We start from the raw sequence: 22,842 nt of genomic DNA, 5'->3' as shown, positions 1-22,842 counted from the left end.
GTCCAGACAACTGGCATACTAAACCAAAATCCTAAAAAGCAGAGAGAAAGGCGAGCAAAAAAACGAGCAAAAAGAGGGGGTCCCCATTTAAATGGGGCGATGTGTGAAATGGTCACAACACCATGGCAATATGATAGGGAGACTATGTATGATGGGTTCAATAATGTCTACACCATCAAGAAGGATGGAAAAGTTTTTGTGTTACATTCTTTGCAGGATGAAGTTTCTAACACTTCTAGAGTTATTTTCATGGGAAGAAAAGAGTTGTTGAGTGCAAGTGTTCCTAATGATGAAGGAACTAAGGACAAGGGTAAGCAAGTTGTTGAGCAGGCTTATGAGCAGTAGATTGAAGTTTGTGACAGTCATAAGGTGGAGAAGCCTATGGAGATCTCAATGCAAGGTCTGAGACAGAGAACTTCAGTTGGTAATCAGATTGGTGTGATGGTTGGGAGCATAGAATGTTCCTTGAATGGTCAACCTTTTGTTGATACCGTTCCTAATGTGTCCAAGGAAGTGGATAAGCAGTCATGTTTTAATTTGCAGGTTGATGGTGGCTCTAGACAGCCAAGGAATGAGTACAAATGGCAGAGACCAGTAGATAGATGTTGGAGGACTAATATTCCATGGAGTTTTGATGCAGGTGCAGGTCACAGGTTGGTGAAAGAAGCAAGGGGTAGCAAGGAGTTGTTGTTGCAGCAGTCTAGTGTGCAAATGCATGATGGAGTTGGCAAAGATTTTTCTTGTTATAGACATGGCAGTAGAAGACCAGCAAGGGGGATGAATGGAGTAAGAGGAAGACCCCTTTTCAGCACATTCTTTTGTGACGAGACTTTTTCTAGGGGGGGTGTATGGTGCAGGAGCACCCAAGGGTCCTAAGAGACCTCATGAGTAAATGTGTGTTGTTGAGTCTAGATGAAGTCTAATAAGGTCATTTTGCTCAATATGTGATGTAATAAGACCATTTATGGTCCATGATGTAATGGTTTGGGTCAATATGTCATGTTGTCTAGTTGTGTCAAATGTTGCCAAATGAGCAAATATATGTAATAATACTCCATATTGGTGTGGTGATCATGTTTTTGTATGTTATTAGAGTATTTGAGTCCATTGGGGATGTATTGATCTCATTATGCGATGTATAAGGGTCTAAAGTTGCAAAGTTGTCATGTAACAACTAGTTAAGTTGTCATTTTTGAATTCCAATGGTCATGATTAGTTTTGAAAGTTGGTTAGGAGGTTGATGTCAGTTGGATGGGAATTAGACAAGTTTAAATACTCATGTACACGCCTGGTAATTGTTGTTGATGGTCGAACTTGATTGGCATTGTAAATATTTGGAGTTTGGCAATGAAATACACGGTTTTCCCTGCAATTTTGGTCTAAAACCTGAACTTCCAACTGCTGTAATTTTCCATTCATAGCATCTTTTGATCTGATTCTTTTTGGAAGTGATAGGGCAATGTTTTAACTTTCATTTGGCACTGATTTGAGGTTCCTTTAATTCGTTTTGTGCATTTTATATTGACTGTCCTAAAACTAGTCAGTTTTGACAAGCTTTGTAAGGGTTTGAGGGTCATAATGAAGAATTGACCCATTCCACTTTATGTATGTACTGTTTCTTGTGAAATGGGTCTGGAAAGTTGTATTATAGGCTGTTCTAACATTCTGAGTGCAGGTATGGCCATGGAGATGTGATGGTGAAACCCTAGGGTGAAGGGTGGTGATGAATTGTGTGTTGAGAAAGTGGAAATTTGGTGCCATGAATGGGTTTAAGTGAAAAAATTGAATGAGTGGGTGTTTTTATGGTTGCCGGAGTTTGTGCAAGTCATGTGGATGATGATTGATCCATTGTTGGAGTTGTGAAGTGTTTGGATGGGTGTGTTTGAGAAAGCCCTAGTTTGTAGTCCAAAAAAGGAGGGTTTGTGTGTTTAGGAGTGTAAATGTTCATGGAATTGTCTAGAACCTTGAAAATATGTTGATTTGCATCCTTTAGTAAGACTATTTTGGGGTTTTGAGGTTTGGTGATGAGTTTTTGAGGTAGTTGCTTTGTAAAAGTGGTCTAATTAGCCTAGTTTCATGCATAGTAGGGTGCTGGTTGGTATAGTTGTTCCAAAGTACCTATACTTGAGTTTTGGATATGTTGTAGAACTCCCAAATGGGTGTCTAAATATGTAATTTGTTGGGCAAGTGTTTTGGAAGAATTTGGAGTTAAGTTGCAAATACCCGTTTGGTAGGGCTAGTTGGAATAAGCCTTATAGAGTAGTCCAGGTGTAATGAAGTTAGAACCCTGAGTTTGATGAGTGCAAAACCTTTTGTCAAGTTGATGTGAGTGTGTTGAGACCTTTGGATGTGTTGGATAAGCCTTTGGATTTGGAATCCATAGTTGAGTGCATTGAGTGAAGCCTAGTGAAGGTTGAATATCAAACAAAGTGAATAGATTGTGAACCTAGTTTGGGAAAGGGGTTGATGATATCCCTCTAGAGTTGATCAGGACCAATATCCTTTGCATCAACGATGCAGGTCCTGACAGATGTGTGGAGATCATCAACAAGAGTTGGTTGCAGAACCCTAGGCCTCACATCTCTAAAATGCCTAAGACGCTCACCATTTGTGAATTCAAGCGGGAGTATGTGTATTTGAAAATGATGTTAAGAAGGTTTATGGGGTGTCCACATGCCATAATTTTGAATCATGGATGTATTTCTACATTGGCGATGTCATGAATGCCAAGGGATTAGTGGACTGGGCCCGACTAATTAGCCATTATGTTCATGAACAGCTGAAAGATCTCTAGGAGAAGAAGACCCAATCCTTTTATATGAGTTCTTACGTGATTTATTCCCTTGCAAGGATGGGTGGCTTTGATGGTTTGCCGGGAAAAGGAGTCATAGGCTGTGGACCAACACAGCTGAAAGTTCATGAATGTTATCCTCGACTGCACCTTTACAACACTAATTCTTTCAAACTGGGAAATGACACTTGTACTATATACCTGACTAGATTTATGCATAATGAACTTCACAAGAGAGTGTCACCCGAGGCTAGGGCTTTGGTACAAAAATTTGGGGCTACATTCTTACAGTTCTCAAAGTTTACTTATATCAGTATGCAGGGATTCTCCTACTAGTCATATAAATTACCGAGGTATCCATCCGATAAACTAGTGCTGCTGGAGCTTATGAGGCAATTGACGGCTTATGACCAAATTCAGAAGAAGAAAAGAAAGTTGTCTATTGAATTCCCAGTTGTTCTCAGTGATTATGTAGAAGTGTGCCTGAATCCGACAACAATTGAGAAGGCAGCAGAGGAAATGGCATTCTACCGATTGACATTATACACCTCTAGATCTCATTATGATCCATATCGTAAGATCATAAAGGTTGTTGGATTGAAATTTGTACACAAGTTTCACCTAGAAGACTATTGGCAAGTGCCAGGGATGACCTTGAGGTCAGGAAGAAAATGTTTTCTAGGCTACTCCTTGACACAATTAGGATAGGTGAAATAATGCGAGTGTCGGATTAGGTCAAGGAGGACTCAGACTTAGTGCAACTAGAATTCGAAAAGGTGAAAGATCATCCGATTTAGCTTCCAGATTGGTCAGAGGCTGAAATTGATGATCTAGACATTTTGGCCAGACCCGTACTGAAATTTACCAAACATTGGGTAGATCGGCATATCAGGAGGTTGAGAGAAGGAAATGTCCACCTGACTTACCAGTTGATGGGGAATTTGGATTCCCATAGTGAAGCTAAGCATGGATCTTCACAAGCCTAGAATGAAGAAGGAGAAATTTGACAGAAAGAAGTTGAGCCTGGTAAAGGGAAAAATGTTCCCAAAAGGCCAAGAATGACAAGGAAGAAAGATGTCCAACCTGATGCTCAGCAGGAAATCTAACAGGAAGAGCCATCATAGAAAAAGGCAAGAGTGGAAGAAACTCGATCACCAGCCAACTCTTCCAATGTGTAGGAGGTAGAAATGTTTACACAGGAAAATCCAGTGAATCCACCTCAAGGAAACCTTCTTGATAGTGCTCTAGCATAGGATGTTCTCAGCGCCGACACTTCACACAGGTCTGATCTGCTAGGAAATTAGAGACAGGAACTTCCTCCTCATCAAGAAGAACCTTGCCAGGATAGTTTCGTTGAAACAATCCTTGGAGAGATGAAGGAAACATCATAGGAGCACGCATACATGGAAATACAGGATCCACCAACAACTACTCCAGATTGGTTGAGGGATAGGTTGAGGAAGAACTAGAAAAAGAAACTGATCCAGCCTAGGAATTGGAGGAACTTCTAAAGAGAATGGAACAACCAAGAGAGAAGAAAGTTGCTTGGAAACTCTCCAAAATCACCAGAGATGAGTCTGGATCCAGGACTCTACATTTAGCTGAGCCCATGGCAAATAAAGATAGCAATGAATACGTGCCGAGTGATTATGTGGTCAGAGAAATTAATTTGGGGCGCGCTTCTGCGACGCAAGTTGTGGAAGATTTCAAAGGGTCTTCCTTGGCAATGAAGGAGAAAATGCAAAAAATGAAGGAAAAATGTAAAAGTTTGAAAAGCGAAAACAAGGCCTTATGCGAGTATGTCAAGAGCTTCAAGCATCCACTCAAGGAAGCTGATCCTTCATTCATTCCTTCGTCCTCTCTTAAGAGGCCATTGATGAAGCTGAAACGATTAGGAAAATAGCCTAGGATGCTAGAGAATGGGTGGAAGACGTCTTCACTACAACTGAGAAATTCATCAAAGACTTGGCTTATCTTCACTCTAGGCTTGTTACCCTTCTGAACAGATTGGAAGTAGCAGATGGTCTATGGGAGGATGTTCACATCTATCAGGACCTAACCATTCCGCGACTTAGAGCTTTGATGAAGATTCCGAAGCAAACATTGATTGATGGGAAAGTAATCCAGGAAAATGAAATCTATGACTTCTCGCAGTGCTTTTGGGCCATTTGCTCCGTAAAAAACATCTTTGAACGATTTAGTATGGAAACTTTAATTTTGAAAGACTCGATCAGAAGGGTGCAGGAAGAAATTATTAGCACGATTGAAGCATTGTTCGCAAAGAGGCTGAATGAAAACGGAGTGACAGTGAACTTCTTGAGGGATCAACTGCATCAATTCTTCTTCACAGGGTCATTTTCCAAGGAACACTTTGAGAATGTTTCTTCATTTTCCAACACAATGTAGAAGACGCAGGAAATGTTGGTGGAATGGGAGAACTTTTTTGGCAAAAGCTAAGAGGAAATCACCTTGATGGAATACCAGATTGAGAGTGCGCCAAGTGTCGCTGTGGGTGAATTGGAAGCTGTCATCTCAAAATTCATCATGTATGCAATTAATGAGCACGACAACGGTCGTCCATTCTTGGACGAGAATCTTTTGACCAAGTGGTGGACCATTCAATGTGTGGTGAATTAATAGAGCATCTTTTGCATGCAACTTTCATATTTATGATTTTATGATAGATTCCTTTGGCATGTTGCCGTCGCATGGAATGGTGGACATTTATGAACAGGGAATATTCATTGTATGATGGACAAGCTTGATAAAGTGGTGCATTTAATGCACAAATGGATGCCATTTTGGGCATGTCCAAATTGATTGTATATGGGTTTCATGGGCATTTATTGTAGATCCCCACCTTGTTGCATCATGTGTGGGGAATCTTTTGGGGGAAAACCCTATTTAGGGTTTGCATGTCTTCTTGGTTTGAGGCCTATATAAAGGGGTGACCCCCCTCATTTGTAAGGGGGGGGGGAGAGATTGTTGCGATAAGATTGTTGAAGTAGCAAACTTAATACATTGTTCGATTTGATGGTGTATTCTTGTTCTACTTTAGCAACTTGCATGGTCTTGCTCTCTTTATTTAGATTAGATTTGCTTTCAAGTTATTAGACGAACGAGATTTGATGAGATTGCTTGTTGTGAAATCCAAGCTCATACCTTTTGTTTGCAGCTGATTGTTGTTAACTTTGCAAGGTTAGTCTGAGCCATTTATACGTGTGAGTTTAACTTCGATTATCGGGTTAATGTTGTTCAAATTGATGGCATTCGTTGGTGATATGAAAAACTATTGCACAACCTCTAAAGATTGCACCGCCTTTGTGTAGTTGTACTATGTTGGCGAAGTGAAGTGTGGTTTGATTTCGCACAAGTGATTCTCATCTCTTTGTTCTTAGAGTTAGACTAGATTTAGCATAGCTTTCTAAGCCCTTCTCCTATTTACTTTCTGCATATTTTAATCCAAAAATACAAAAAAAAAACAGAGCTTCTTATTGCAAATCATTTGCAAAGTTATCCTTGAATCCGCAAATTTGTCAGAATCTTCTTTGAGAATACGTAAGGCCCCTTGAATTACTAGTATACCACATCTGCCAACCGAGTCACGTCCGTTGTACGAAGGAACCTTGGACTTTGGAGTTAGCTGTTTGATCTTATCGCAATCTTAGCATACGGTTTAACTTTGATCAAGAGAGAGTGAAGTGACTGTTGGGAACTTTATTCTGTGTTAGACGCTGTCCTAAAAAACACATCAACAGGACCCACACTAGCACTGTGTTACAAAGGAATCACGTGCTACAATGAGATCCTGCCACTTGTCCTCAATTGATAGGACATACATATTACCAGCATTCCACAACAAGAATTTAACTTCCCTATTAGTGAAGTTAAACTGAGCACAAGGACTAGACAACGCTAGACACCTGTCAACAAAGTATGATTGTAGCAAAAATAAGATATATTAAATGTTCACCGCACTACAGAGGGCACATGCACTGCAATGAGACAAAGACACATGGCAAATCGGTGAAGATATTTGAAAATTCATAATAATGTGACCAGCATAAGACTAACATAGGTAAACATTGGCTAGCCAATCCAAGGTAGCTGGTAACATAACACCCAGGCATAGGGATCAAGTTGTAAGTTTAAGTGACAAACTAGACAAACAAGCAAATGACAAATTAGAAAGCAATAGCATAGAAGGCCAATAAACATAAGGAAAAGGATTTTAGTCAAAATATAAGGGACAAAACCCTTGCAAACTAGAAGAACTAAAACGTTAAGTATCAACCCTGCAAAAAATTGGAACATTCCAACAAGAGGAAATCTTCTATTAAAGAAGCATAATGGTGATTTAGCTGGTCACTTTGGGTATGACAAGACTTTGGCACAGTTAAGTGACACCTACTATTGACCACAAATGAGAATGGTTGTGAACAAATTTGTGAAAGATGCAGACTATGCCAGCATGCAAAGGTAAAAAGTCTGAACACTGGATTCTACCAACCACTACCGTTTGCAAATAAATCATGGGATGCAGTGAGCATGCATTTTTTTCTTACTTTACCAAGAACTCAACAAGGTAATGGCCCAATTTTTGTTTATGCAGATAGATTCTCAAAAATGGCTCAGTTTTTTAGCATGTAAGAAGATCCACAATGCCAAAAATATTGAAAATTTGTATTTTCAAGAAGTTGTAAGACTACATGGGCAGCCTGTCATCACAGTGTCAGATCAAAATGCCAAGTTTGGGGGACACTTTTGGCAAACATTGTGGAAAACTTTGGGCACAAGACTTGATTATAGTTCAGCGGCAGCCTATCACCCCCAAACAAATGGGTAGACCACAGTTGTGAATTAGAGTATTGGAAATTTGCTGAGATACACATTTAGTGACAAACCTAAATAGTGGGGTTTAGCCTTAGTACAAGCTGAATTTGCTTATAATGACTTTTAACAGAAGTACATGGAAGAGCTAATTTTGAATTGTATGTGGCAGCAACTGTAGAAGTGGTTGTGAATTAAGGAGCACAACTGAAATGACTAGGAGTGCTGAAGTTGAGAATTATGCCCAAGCCATGCATGATGTACACATGGAAGTAAAGCAAAGGTTGGAAGAAAGTGGGGAGAAATATAAATAGTATGCTGATCAAAAGGACAGGGAGAAAGTCTTTTAAGTCAGAGGCTTGGGGTTAGCACATGTATGAAATGACAGGTTCCAAAAAGGTGCATCCAATAGCTTAAAATGAAGAAGATTGTGCCTAGTAAGATCTTATGCAAGTTCTCAGTCAATGCATATGAAATAGAGTTGTTCAAATGGGCAGGCCTTTCACCTATCCTCAATGTTTCAGATCTATAACCATTTGTTGAGGGCCACACATATACAAAAGAACTTGACTAAAAATTCTTCAATCATTGATTGGTGGCTACAATTGCCTAAGAAAGTGAAAGAAGAAATGGAAGCCAATTTGTACAATAGAATTGACAAGAGCATAAGAAATCAAGATTATTTTGAGTATTTGGTCTAAAGGAAGGGACACTCAACAAAGGATGCAGCTTGGATGTTTGAATCTTAAGTTGTGAAAAAATCAGTGTTCCACGGGGACGCGTCCCCCCCCCTTTTTGGGCGCGTCCCCCCGTCAAGGATGTCTCGGGGACAGGGGGACGGGGACGTGACGTCCCCCGCTGTCCCGCCACCGCCACCCAATTGCCGCCGGGATGTGGAGACGTCTCCGCGTCTCCCAGGGAGACGTGGAGACGTGGAGACGTCTCCTGCGTTCCCACGCCTAAACAAACCGAAAAAACCATATTTTAAAAAACATGTGCCTTTTGGGGGGATTAAGGGGTAACCCTAATTGGACGTGGGCCCCACCCAACCCCCCAAAACAACACAAAAGCATGATTCTTTTAGATTGGGAGACGTGGAGACGTGGAGACGTCTCCTACGTTCCCACGCCTAAACAAACCGAAAAAGCCATATTTTAAAAAACATGTGCCTTTTGGGGGGATTAAGGGGTAACCCTAATTGGACGTGGGCCCCACCCAACCCCCCAAAACAACACAAAAGCATGTTTCTTTTAGATTTAACTCTCATTTTGGTAAACTGATTTTTTTTTCCAGCAAGCTAAAGAGGAGGAAAAACTTGAAGAAGACTGATTGAAGGGGTGAGAAAAGTTGATTGCAAGCGTGATAGGAGCTAGAAGAAGCAAGAAGAAGAGGAAGAAGAAGATTCTTCTACATTTTGGAGAGATTTTTCAAGCACAAGGTAGGGTTTTTCAACTTTTTCTTGTTTTTTTTTTGTTTTATTTTCTGATTTTCATTGTTCTATGTCATTTTTGGATTATTTTTCCCTATTCATCTCAAGACTCAAAATGAGATTTGATGTTGAATCTTGAGGGCAAAATGATTCATCATTTTGCCCTCAAGATTCAACATCAAATCTCATTTTGAGATGAATAGGAAAAAAATTTAAAATATATTGTTAAACTAGGCTGATTTTATTTTTATTTTTATTTTTTGAAATGCAGTGTCAATTTCACAATGAGCTCCCAAGGCATGAGTGAAGATGACATGGAAATCCATTCTCATAGTGAGAATGATTCAGAATATGAACTTGAAAATGAGGGGGGTGACCATGGGGCTGATCCTGGAGCCCAATCTAGTTCTATGGCAAGTGCACCAGCTAGTATAGGTTGCCCTTCAGAGTTGTTGGCACCATATGCTAGGGGTCATTTTGATCCTAAGTCTCCTCTAAAACAGTTTGCTTCACGAATATCAGTACAAGGCACTGCATCACATTCAAGTGGGGGAACAAGGAAGTGGAAGTGCAATATTTGTGACACAGAATGGTTCGGTAGCATTAGTAGGGTGAATGCACACTTTCTATTTTGGAGAGGAAAAGGCGTGAAACATTGTAAGTTTTTGGAGGAAGCCAAAAATATACAGTACAAAATTGAGTTTAACAGGCTTTGGGGGGTTCCAGATGACACAAATATTTCAATGCCTACTACTTTGTCTGCTAGGGCAGCACTTCAGGGCAACCAGAATGTGCCACATACTTCTCATGCTTCGCAGATGGGAGGAATGATGCTTGGATCTCCATCCACTTCCACTTCTGCCGCTAGGGCTGGGAAACGTAAGTTGCAGACACCATAGAGCAATCCCATTGCTGATATGTTTAATGTGCAGCTGAGAGATGAGATAGATGAATCCATTGGCAAGTTCTTCTTTGCCAATGGCATTCCATTTCATGTTACACGGTCTCCTTATTATAGGGAGATGATGGCTATGGTGGCCAAGGGAGGACCATCTTATGTGCCACCAGGGGAGACGAAAATGAGGACCTCGATCTTGGATAAATGCTATTCCAAGATCAATATTTTGATGGAGAAGATGAAGGCATGTTGGGTGGTATCGGGGTGCAGCATAGTTATGGATGGGTGGACGGACATTAGCCATCGTCCATTCATCAATGTCATGGTCACATGTGCAGAGGGCCCATACTTCCTTAGAGCAGTTGATTGTACAGGGCATCGTAAAGATGCTGATTTCCAATTTCAGGTCCTCAGGGAGGCTATTGAGGAGGTTGGGCCACAAAATGTGGTCCAAGTAGTGACAAATGCAGCCCATGTGTGTAGAGCAGCAGGGAGACTCATTGAGGCAGCCTATAGACACATTTGGTGGACCCCATGTTGTGTGCATGCCATAAACAATGCACTCAAGGACATGGGGAAGATAGACTGGATTAGAGGAGTGGTCACCGATGCGAGAGATGTGCAGATGTTTATCTGCAACCACCACACTTACATGCACTCTTCAGGACCTTCGCGAAGAAGGAGTTTTTGAAACTAGTTGAGACTAGATATGCATCCTATTTCATTCTCTTGGAGAGAATGATTGAGTTGCAAGAGGCATTGCAACTCATGGTTATGACTAATGAGTGGAATAGGTGGGCTGAGGCCAAGACAGAGCAGGGGAGAAGGGTGAAGGAGATAGTGAAGAGTGATGTGTTTTGGATTGATGCGAAATACATTGTCTCTATCATTTCTCCAGTATTCCAGGTGATCAGATATGGGGATGGGGATGCACCTAACCTTGGAGAGGTGTATGAGTGCATTGACTCTATGCTTGACCAGATGAGGGCTGTTGTGCGAGTGAAGGACCCCTCTTTAGCATTCTACAATGAGCAAATCCAGCCTATCATTCAGCGTAGATGGGACAAGTTGAACACTCCTTTGCATATGGCTGCCTTTGCCTTGAATCCTAAGTGGTACAAGGCTAGACCGGGTAGACTGACACCGATTCAGGATGATGAGGTGAAGGCGGGTTTCTTTAGGTGCATAGAGAAGATGTTTGATTCCAGAGATGCCGGCACAATGCGCACTGAGTGGGGAAGATTTGCCACTCTTAGAGGTTATTTAGATGCGGCAAAGATGGATATAGACAGCATGGCACAGGAGGACCCACTTTTATGGTGGAATTGTCATGGCCCGAAATCTTTGACCACCACTCTAGCCATCCGTCTGCTATCTCGGGTTTCCAGTTCTTCAGCTGCTGAGAGGAACTGGTCTACATATAGCTTCATCCACTCTCTTAAGAGGAACAGACTTACCTCTAAGAGAGCAGAGAAGCTTGTGGCTGTACACAGTGCTTTGCGTCTCATGGACCGGAAGACACTTGTGTACAAGGAGAGTCCAGCGGCACGATGGGATGTAGAGCCAGAGGAGCCTTCACAGATTGATGAGGATGATCCTACCACTTCAGATGCAGGGCTAGTTGGTGTGAGCTTGAGGGACCTTGATCCTCAGGAGTCCAGCAGTTCCAGTGAGGAGGAGTTCGCAGATGATTAGAGGCCTCCATTAGCTACATTTTGAGTTTTCAGTTTTGTCATTTTATATTTGACTCTAGTCTCTTTTGTAATGCTATTGCTACACGTATTTGTATTTGGCTACTCATTGTAATGATGAATCATATAATCATCTTTATTATTATAGACTTTGCAATGGCATCAGATACTCGTATTTTCGTTTTCCTTTTTCGATATTCATATGATAGAAATGAGAAATCTCCAATTTGACAATTTCATTTGTCAAATTTTATTTACTTTTAGCAATTAGTTACGTATTACTATTCTAAGTAATCTTGGTATTTCCTATAGTTTCATTTGAAATCTAATTCTTATACTGTTATACATCTTTTCAAAACTAGTTTTTCAAGTACTATATGTATATGTATAAGTATATGAGCACCACCCCCCCGCCGCCGTCCCCCCGCCGCCGTCCCCCCGCCGTCCCCAAATTTAGACCCTTGGTCCCCCATCCCGGAGACGCGTCCCCGCGTCCCCCCGTCCTCGACGCCCGTGGAACACTGGAAAAAATGGAAAATCTATTGACAAGTTAATGAGCAGAAGCTCATGTTTGATTTGCCCTAGGTGGCTGATTTCAAAGCATTCACCAGTGGATGGAAATCTGCATCATCAAAGAAAAGGAATCATTTTTTCTTATTTTTCTGTGTTTGTTGTTCTGTTTAGGGTTCAGCTTTTTGTCAGTCTGTCCCATGATTCTGGAGGATTCAATTACAATTTCTAGGGATCCAAGGGGGATTTTGAATTTCACAAGCATCTGCCGTGAAGATGGGAGGACATGAAAGACAAAGACCATTGGTTTTGGGAGGAGAAAGGGATGTTGGGAAGAGTCCTAATTTTTTTCTGACTGCTATGTGGTCCGAAAAGAAAAAAGGAGGGGATGGGAAGTAGAATGAAACAAAGGAAAGACTGCATACAAGTTTAGATGGTGAATCTGGAATGTTTCAGAGGACTGCCACAAGCAGGAACTAGGGAGATTTACTGCTGTGAAAGGGGAAGTTTAATTTATGTTATTACTATTTTGATTGAAGTAACCCATGTTTGAAATGTTTTAATTTTTTATGAAATAAGAAAACAAAGGCTATTTTAATTTGCTGCTCTATCTGTCATGTTCGATTGTCTGTGTATAACAAGGGCAGAGTCCTATGTTTTAAATTAAATGTTCTATAGTTAAATTTATTCTTGCTGGTTGCTTGGATTGTATACTTGTTCTGTTGGGCATCTACTTATGACTGCACCAATGTCACCATGTAATCATATTAAGACATTCCATCGAAATGAATCTAAAAATAAATGAGAATTGGCACGGGCATGGAAATTTCAGCATTACAATCTGGTAAATAAATTAGAAAAAAATTAAAAAAATTATTTAGTTACTTTCTACTCTAAAAGATGTCACGAGTTACTTCATTCATTCATTCATTCAATTGGACACATAATGTCCAATTTGTACCGTAGGGAATACTACTGCATGTTCATTCATTTGAACAGTAAAAAAAGATGTTGAGTACAAGCATTGCCTAGAATGTGAGTAAGCTATCAAAGAGGTCTTGTTTAATAGAAATCGTGATATATATGTAGTAATGAATCTGCACCTTGTAATGTACAAGCTTAGATTTTGTTTAGTTATTTAGAAGAAAAGTTTGCTTTTTCATATTTGAAGATTGATTTTAAATTTCTAAGTTACCGATTTGGGTACGGCCTGTACGGATATGGATATAGATACTGATATAGGTATGGATTCGTAGGTACGACAATTTTGTTTTTCCTTGGGTACAGGTGTGTGTGTGTGTGTGTATCCATATATTATATATATGTTCAACATCAAATCTATAAAATATAAACTATATCAGTGTATAACTATAAGGAGTGATACAAATAAAACCATAAATGCCAACAAATATCAAAAATAGAATATTTTGATACCTCATTCATAATTTGCAAAAAAAAATTAATCAAGTCTCAAAATGTCATAACACAATGAAAATTCAAATTATAATCTATTTTAATATTCCTGTTCTTTATCAGAAGCGTAAAGGTCAATATCGAGTGCACAAGTTGGTTCAATTTCATTTTTCAAACATTTGACAAAATGCCAAATCATTAACAACACAAGGAAAGCGATTTCACAAAATATAAGCAAACAGCTGCTACATATGCATAATGTAAATCAACTGAAATCAATCTCAGTAATGCTGATAGAAATTTTATTAATCCTGTGTTCATAGGTATAACTCACTGTGAGATTTTGACAAGATCTAGAGGCAATGGAAAGTACAAATAAGAGAGAACAAAATATATGATAGGAATAAACTGTATTCTATCAAGATGAAAATACTGATCAACTGGATCATCAAGTGTTACATACAATGAATATGAGCCTGCTTATATAGGCAAGGCTATATGCATATGTGAGCACACAAGCATGACATGTGGCTCAATAAGAAACAAGGGTAGGTAGGAAATAGGTGTGGTAGGTAGGAGAAACAATAAAATATTCCACATGAGGTGGATCACCCACCGAAGGTGGAATTATCACTCCACAATAAGTGGATATGATAGAGTAGTAACAAGATTACACCATAAAAGGTGGAAATTCTCCTACACACACTATCCCAATGTGGCACAAACGCCCAAGTGTCTCATACCCAAACTACTATGAGATGCATTACCTAAGTAAACTTAAGTATAGTGTAATAATATCCATGATGAATAATTATTTACACCAACACCCCCCCTTAAGTGCAACTTAGGGGAATGCACTTAAGTCTACAATGCAACTAAGCAATGCAAGATGGGTCTCGACTACGAGGCCATGTTAGGTACCCATGTACAAATGTAAATGCACACAAACCAATGCAATATCTCTCAAACGGAGAAAGAGAGAAAAACCACATGGGAAAAAAGTCCCCCCCTCAATGTCGAATCTCCTGCAAGGATGGTCCAAGATGTTGACCAAAATACCTCCCCATAAGGAAGAAAGAGAGCCAATGCTGCACCAATAATGTCAAAGTGTGACAAAACCAGATACCATGTTGATGACGATGAATCACTCGCTGCAACAAAATGAAGATCAGGCATGGAGACAACTTGCTTTGAGCATCATCTGGATACTCGTAAATGGCAGAAATACTGGTACAATCAAAGTCTCATGGGAGCCATGCACAAATGTGTACAATCTAAGTCTCAACTGGAGCCATGCACCAAGTCTCACAAGATATTCCTAATCTACGTGTACAAGAGGATTGCATCAAATATGTCATCAAAGACAAAATACAAAGAGGTGTGGCACTTTATGATAGTCCAAGTACAACATTGCTCATGCAAGAGCATACAACATGATATAGAGCAAATCTGGAAACAAGAAGATGATGCCACCAAAAAAGTCCTATAGAATACTGCAGATGAAGACGCCTCCGATTGGGATGTTGCCAAGAGATATAAAGGACCAAATCGACCCCCCCCCACCCCTTGACTGTCGGTTGGAAGCGCTGTAAGACAGGTGTAAAGTAGACAAAAAAAATTGTGTTCCCAATTTGACTTATTCCATGATATTTTTGTTTTTAAAAGATTTAAAAAATCTCATTAAAAACAATTATTAAATGCCCATAAATTTTTTTTTATTAAACAATAATAAAAAAAAATTTGATATTAGAAAAAACTTTAATAAAAATTTATTAAAGAAAAACTTTATAAAAAAACTTTATTTTTATTATTAAAAAAACTATAAAAATTTTTAAAAACACAAATTAAAAAAAGTTTTTTTTTTAAATTTAAAAAACTTAAAAAAAAATGCCCTGCGGGGCCATCGTAGACCCTGCGAGACCATCGTAGGTACTCTGCGGTGACCGTAGAGCCTGCAGTACTACCACAGGTACTCTCTGGTGTCCGCAGAGCTTGCGGTACTTGCAGGTGCCCTGCAATAACCGCAGGGCCTGCAGGCCACAGGACTGCGGCCCGCAGGACTACGAGTTGCAGTACTGCGCCCCGCAGGACTACGGGTTGCAGTACTGCGGTGACCCCCACCCCCCTTTTAAAATGATTTTAAAAAAGAAAATTAAAAACACCCCCCCCCTTTTACAAGTCAATTTTTTTAATTTTTTTTTGTTTAAAAATAAAAGCAAAAAAATAAAATATAAAAAAATCAGACCTGCAACATGTTCGTACGGCAACCCTGGGAGGGGGATTTGTTTTTCAACTTCGGGTCAGCTACTCGGATTTTGACGAAAGGATAGGCAATCTTGGGGTTTTTGGGCCTTCTGAGCGCAATGGCGATGACGAATTTGGCCAAAAATGCTCCAAAATTGCAGATTGCTGCCGGGACAAGTCACCACCCTCCACCTTCAAACGAATCTAGATTTGGTCTCAGATGTCGGATTTGGATGAAACAAAAGGCGATTCTGACTTTCTCAAACCTCCTCAATCCAATGATGACCTCAAATTTGACCCAAAAAGCTCCAATAATTACCAACAATAGAAAGCTCCAAAATGCAAAACCCCAAATTTCTCTCAATTGGCAAACCAATGGCACTTTAATGGATTTGATACCATGTGAGATTTTGCCAAGATCTAGAGGCAATGGAAAGCACAAATAAGAGAGAACAAAATGTATGATAGGAATAAACTGTATTCTATCAAGATGAAAATATTGATCAATTGGATCATCAAGTGTTACATACAATGAATATGAGCCTGCTTATATAGGCAAGGCTATATGGATATGTGAGCACACAAACATGACATGTGCCTCAATAAGAAACAAGGGTAGGCAGGAAATAAGTGTGGTTGGTAGGAGAAACAATAAAATATTCCACATGAGGTGGATCACCCATCGAAGGTGGAATTATCACTCCACAATAAGTGGATATGATAGAGTAGTAACAAGATCACACCATAAAAGGTGGAAATTCTCCTACACACACTATCCCAATGTGACACAAACACCCAAGTGTCTCATATCCAAACTACTATGAGATGCATTACCTAAGTAAACTTAAGTATAGTGTAATAATATCCATGATGAATAATTATTTACACCAACACTCGCAAATGCAACTGAAATGATAGTTTATTGCTTGCTTGCTGGCATGTAATGATAAAAAATGCTGTCACAAAGTTGTGAGAATGAAACTAAGGTTTTAATCTATGAAAGTATGCTTGGGTATGTGCCTTGGTACTTTCTGGGTGCCTGGGTTTTCTGTGGGTTCTTTACAGAAGGACCCATAGGGAACCCAGGCACCCAGGAAGAACCCAAGCCGTACCCAAGCCGTACTTGTACCTGAACAGTACCCGTACCAAGACCCGAGCTAAAATATAAGAACCCAGTATCAAGAATCAGTTCATAAGTAAATATAATTTACAATTGAGGTTTGGGAAGGTGCTTTAACCATTTTTTAGAGTTATTGATTGTATAGGAAATATTTTGTTCTCCAAGTCAGCTTGCTCTAGAAAATAAATAAATAAATTCTTTGGTTTAAATTCCTCTTATGTATGATTTCATTAAAGTGGATAGTGTTCATAATATTAATTTCAGTATATGGAGTTCAACTATAGGCATTTTCTCTTTAAAAAATAGTTGATTATCCTTAAGAATTAGTTTTTAAAAATGGCATAATCAATACAGGAACCCTTTGATGATGAGGGTAGAAATTCAGAAGGCCCCATCGAAGTGGAAGCAAGATGCTCCAGCAAGGAAATGCTTTCTGTAGCTGAGGATATGGAGTGTTGTTGTTGCTATGAATATCTTCTATTCCCAAATGTGGTACAGGTACACTGTTTGTTGATTGGTTTAAATACTTACATTTATTGTAATGATTAAATAATTGAGCATTTGAAATTTTTTGAAGCATCTACTAACTGAATAATTTCAATGTATATCCTTGTCTTGAATTATGGCCTCTTGAATTATGGCCTTCCTATTAAAATGTGCCTACTGCAACATCCCTTACCAACATATTCTAATATAAATCAAGGTCTAACTTGTATACCCCTCTTCATGGACAGTGATATATAGATATACATTTTAAAATGAAAACATGTAGAAACAATCTTTTTTTTTTGGCTCATATAATAGATGTTTATTCTCATTGCACAGTACAAAGCATGCTTTAAGATGGGCAGATAAAACTGTTATAGGATGTATTCTTGTAATGCTGAAGTACATTATCACATTTTGGATTATAATGATGTATTTATTTTTTTAATCTTTTCCTTGGTTAAGATTGCTTTCTCTATTGCTTTATTATCTGTTATAAACTGTGTATTGCATTAACAAATAAGATTGAAGAGATACAAACTTTTTGATTTTTTCGTCTCTAGGAAACTTACATAATGTTTTAGTACTCTTAGATAGATTGAACGCTTTCTATATATTTATTGCTTGTATCTATAATTTTGACATAAAAAGGAAACACTACTTAATCTCTCCTTAAGCCTTCACTAATCTTAAGTAGGCTAAACACAACTTCAGCATAGCCTATGGACCATAACCTAGAGTTTAAGAAGCTGAGCTTAGTTGCACAACACCCATGCTGATTAATGGCATGCTTTGTGTGTGTTTTTAGATGCAAAGATTCAGAAACTGATTCTTTTAACAGTGTGCAGAGGGGCACCTTTTCTGTTTTCAATGTTTAAGGAAACATGTTGAAGAATACACATTCGGAGGTTTCCAAGCTTGTAGTTCTTTATGTTGCTTGGATACCAATGGCTGCAAGGAGTCATTTCCTTTGTCAGAGGTTTGTATTTATAACATACACAGACATAATTTTCTTATTTAAAAAATAAATCGAAGATAGTCTAAAATTGATTATAAAGGCTGAATTTTTTATCTTTTAGATTCGAAGAATTCTTCCATATGATGTCTTCGAAAAATATGAACGACGCCAGGCTCAATCTGAAATTGATAAAGCCAAACTTGAAGATCTGGTATGTCTTATAATTTCTTATGCCGAATCATATGCAAAAGCTTGTGTGTTCTTTCTCTTTTGTTTTCAATCCAAAAGAGAATTGACCTGTGATCGGTATGTAAGCAATTTGTATGTTATTACTTTTCAGGTCTATTGCCCTTCTTGTAACATACCTTACCAAGTGGACGAGGGTATACTTGTTCTGCAATGTCCAAACATCAACTGTTCAAAGGTAAAGAGTGTTGTTGGAATCAAACATTGTGCAATTTTGACATTCAAATCATGCTAATTTCTCGAGTATAAGTTTTAATATAAATGATGTTCCTTATTTTTATTCATTCTCTTTTTCAACTGACCTTGAGGGGCCCTCAAATTCGGATACATTTTCCTCCTTTTCTCAATTTATTTTTTCCCATTTTTAGATAAAGTTTTACTTTTCCATAATTTCATGCTGCTTTGTTATTGAAAAGACAGATGCATTGTATTTTGGGTTTTGACTTGAACCTTTTTGTATACGTTTTTATATGATTTAAGGCTTCTTGTATCCCATGTAAAAAGCCGGATCACAGGCCATTACGTTGCGATGAGGTTGAGAAGGTACAGTACTTGTATGCTCATTTTTTTAATAAAATTATTGACTAGATCTAATGAATAGGACTTATAAAAAACATTATCGGGCAGGTGTTTTAAAGTTTAGTAAGCACTTCAATAACTAAAGAAAGTGAAAGTGAACAGTAGTTCAAGTCCATTACAGACATTTTCAGAATCCATCATCACATTTAACTTATTTTAGACCAAATTGGTCTGTAAGACATTACAGTGTATCAATTATAAGTAGTTTATAATTTTGTTTGTTTGCTTCACATATCATTTAAATTGATATCACTAGACATTCAGACTATTGCACAACACTGAGATTCCTGTATAGGAATTTTTTTTTTTGTTTTTTTTGTATCAAAATCTAATGCATTTGGATTTAATGCATGCCATGCAGAAATCTGAGACTTCTCTGCGAAGAAAAATTGAAGAGGTAATATTGTGGTCGCATATGGAGCAAACATTTTGAGTTTTGTTGGGCTTCAACATTTCACAAAAAATAACTAAAAATTTCACTGCTTAAAAGTAAAATATCCATCTGAAACAGGCAATGGCAAAAGCTGTGATAAGGGTATGCAATTCTTGCAATGCAGAGCTAGTCAAGGTAGATGGTTGCAATAAGGTGTGTATCAAGAAAATTTCACAAAAAAGAACTATTAAAACTCATGTCATTTGCATGTGATCTAAAGATTTTATTTACAGCATTCTGTCTAATGTTTCTGTATCACAAATTTTGCAGGTGAAATGTAAATGTGGAACTATAATGTGTTATATATGCCGACAAACCATCCCAGATGAATATTCACATTTTTGTCAGGTAACCAAGACTCTTCGCCAAGCTATATTTTCCATATTCTTATACTTTGTTATGGAGGATAAAATTTTGAATTCTTCTCTGGTAAATTTTTCTTATTGTGCAGTCTTTGAAATGTTTTTTTTCTTATTTTTTTTATGGTCTATGTAGCTCGTGGTTAGAGTCTCTGTTGTTGAGTTTGTATTAGTTTCATGGTTGTCCGTTAGACTGCATTGTTATATCTGATCTCCTTTTTGTAAAAGGGCTTAGGCCCTTTCAAAAATCCAAATTTAGCTTTAATCAAAACAAACAAAAAATTTGAATTCTTTTAAAAAGTCAAATACACAAACTGTTATTAAACAGTGTAATTAATTATGGAAACTATCCTGCATTTAGTTACAAGAAATTTTGTGAAACATTTTAACGGGTACAAACATATATTAGGCATTTTATGTAGTAGATTACCATAGTTACTTGGAGAAGGGTAGTAAAGTACCACATAGTTACTTGGAGAAATGGGTTGATGGGCCCATATAAAGCCATTGCAACTGATTATGGAAACTATCCTGCATTTAGTTACGAGAAAGTTTGTACAGGTACAAACATATATTAGGTGCACTATGCAATTAATTCTATAGTTAGAGAAAGGTCGTAAAGCACCACATAATTACTTGGAGAAGTGGGTGTATGGGGAAATGGTTTTCGAGTCCCTAGAATGCATCAATACATAAATGTACATAAGTTATGGTATATGAGGGTAATGTCTTTGTGCATTCTAGGGGCTGGATAGCCAATTTCCTATATGGACACCTAAAAACTCACTTTATATAAATAGTGTGATGAAGTCAACAGATAGTTGTTTACATGTAGGACATGCCTTATCTTGAGATCAATGATAAAATGTTTTTATGGAAGTTCAAGATTGGAGACCTTATTAACACATATCAATACTATTTTAAAATTTAGAAAGTATGTAAGGGACAAATGTAGCCACAAAATTCAGTTTGGTATGGAATAAAAATTACAATACCGTTAATAATGAATAAACTAAAGGGGATTTCGTTCATATGCTGGAGTAACCATTGATTATACATTGTTACATGTTTAGGAATTGACTCTTTCAAATTAGTAGTTGTAACTGCAGTTTGGAAGATGCCATCCTAGCGAATTGAAATAATCTGCAGTTCCTCGTAAACTAAGATAATTAAATCAAGCTTAAATAAAAGAATAGCAAAATAAAAGAATAGCATTTTGGGTGGCTCAATATGTGCATTTGAAATCATGTTGGTAAGCTTGTTTTGTGTTATGTTGATTAGCATTCTCGAGATCCAGCGAATGGCTGCCAAAAATGCAAAAAGTGTGGACTGTGGGCTACGGTAAGATAGTTTATTCAACTATTGTTTTATTACAATAGTAGTTTACTCAACTATTGTTTTATTACAATAATAGTTTACTCAACTATTGTTTTATTACAATATTTTATTGATTTTTTGTTACAAATAAATAAAATAGAAATAACATTTATTATTGTTCCACGTGTCTTTGTTCAGGAGGTTGAAGATGAACTAGCTAGGGCTGCAAAGGAGAGAGCAATGAAGAACTTGGTTAAAGAAGAGCCCACTTTACTGAACAAGAATATTGGACCTAAACTTGGCAATCTTAGCCTCAATTAGTACCTCCACAAAGTTGTCATATCAGGCTAATCCTCAACCAAATAAAACAATAATGATTGACCTCAATATGCTTTGTAAATAACTAATTTTTAAATTTAAGCATATTTTGCTTTGAGTGTTGCAACTCAATCCATAGTTTCTATGAAAACATCGATGATTGCTTCTTTTTCAAGCAATATCACCATGTCGTATGTGGGAATTATATTGTCATGATTTAACATCGTTGTGAGTACATGGGTACCTTGTATTTGATTGTCGACACACAGTAATGATCTTTTTTTTGTCAATAAGTTGAAAATGGTTGACATGGTACATTATGCCTTACACAAAGGTGTTATATTACAATGAATATTGTTATTAGAATTGTCATTTAAAGTTATAATATTTAAATTATATTCTAATCAATAATGACATTTTAACTAGAAAGTCCAAGCTTTATGTGGATATTGCAAATCTATAATTATTTTAAAGTTTGAAAATTTTGGTCAAATAGATATTTAATGCCTTTATCAAAAGCATATGCTACTCTGTAAGAATAAATTTAATTGAATGATACTAGAGAATAAAGAAAAAACATTATAAATTATTGAATTGCCTAAAGAGATCAAATTTGTGTGTTAGTTCTTTTGTTGTATGGGATTGTGCTCTACTCTCTAAGTGTTCTAGAATGAATATGCACCCTATGCGATGGAATTCAAGCACTTTAGTGAATTCCCTCAATAATAGTCAAGGAATTTACACACCAGTGATTACAACAAGGGCATGGGAAGGGACATAATAATGATAATATGAAAAATGTTAGGGGAAGGGATGAGGGGGTGTGCCAAAACTTGTTGGGTAGACCAAGGAGAAAGTAAAGACAAATGCTAAGAAAACTCCATTGAAGACAATATGACATTTGGAGAGAAAAAAAATGGTGAGAAGGTTAATTGCATAAACTAAATCATGAAATACAATAAGAGCATTCAAAATGAACAAACCACCTTATACCTTTTTCTCATCTCCTCCAATTGAGCTTGAAGTGGTGTGCGTCCAATGTTCCACTTGATTTGCTCCTTGTGATGAGGGATTGTGGGTTGCTCTCCACTACACACTAAGAGAATAGTGATTTGATGATGAAGGATGGATTAGCTATGGCAAAATTTTGGCATAATGTGAGTGCTATGGATGGATTTGTTGCTCAAAATGATAGCATGACAATACTTAAAGGTGGATAA

General features: G+C 37.8%; 1 protein-coding gene across 4 annotated transcripts in view; it reads left to right on the top strand.

Annotated features, from left to right (window-relative positions):
* Positions 1 to 21,937, top strand: part of LOC131075747 (uncharacterized) — an 81,292-nt gene extending 59,355 nt beyond the window's left edge. For 3 of the 4 annotated variants that reach the window (XM_059217149.1, XM_058012629.2, XM_058012628.2), the window contains exons 6-15: positions 17,281 to 17,424; positions 18,254 to 18,391; positions 18,492 to 18,581; positions 18,711 to 18,794; positions 19,097 to 19,159; positions 19,557 to 19,592; positions 19,707 to 19,781; positions 19,899 to 19,976; positions 21,269 to 21,328; positions 21,503 to 21,937. In XM_059217149.1, the coding sequence (XP_059073132.1) occupies positions 17,281 to 17,424; positions 18,254 to 18,391; positions 18,492 to 18,581; positions 18,711 to 18,794; positions 19,097 to 19,159; positions 19,557 to 19,592; positions 19,707 to 19,781; positions 19,899 to 19,976; positions 21,269 to 21,328; positions 21,503 to 21,625 (891 nt within the window). In that variant the 3' untranslated portion in view covers positions 21,626 to 21,937. The remainder of the gene's footprint in view (positions 1 to 17,280; positions 17,425 to 18,253; positions 18,392 to 18,491; positions 18,582 to 18,710; positions 18,795 to 19,096; positions 19,160 to 19,556; positions 19,593 to 19,706; positions 19,782 to 19,898; positions 19,977 to 21,268; positions 21,329 to 21,502) is intronic. The other variant, XM_059217153.1, reaches the window with a different exon arrangement.
* The last annotated feature ends 905 nt before the right edge of the window (positions 21,938 to 22,842 follow it).

Source organism: Cryptomeria japonica, chromosome 1 (genome assembly GCF_030272615.1).
Source record: "Cryptomeria japonica chromosome 1, Sugi_1.0, whole genome shotgun sequence".
Lineage (NCBI taxonomy): Eukaryota > Viridiplantae > Streptophyta > Pinopsida > Cupressales > Cupressaceae > Cryptomeria > Cryptomeria japonica.
The sequence above is the reverse complement of the archived record's forward strand: the minus strand, read 5'-3'. Positions and strand labels throughout refer to the sequence as shown.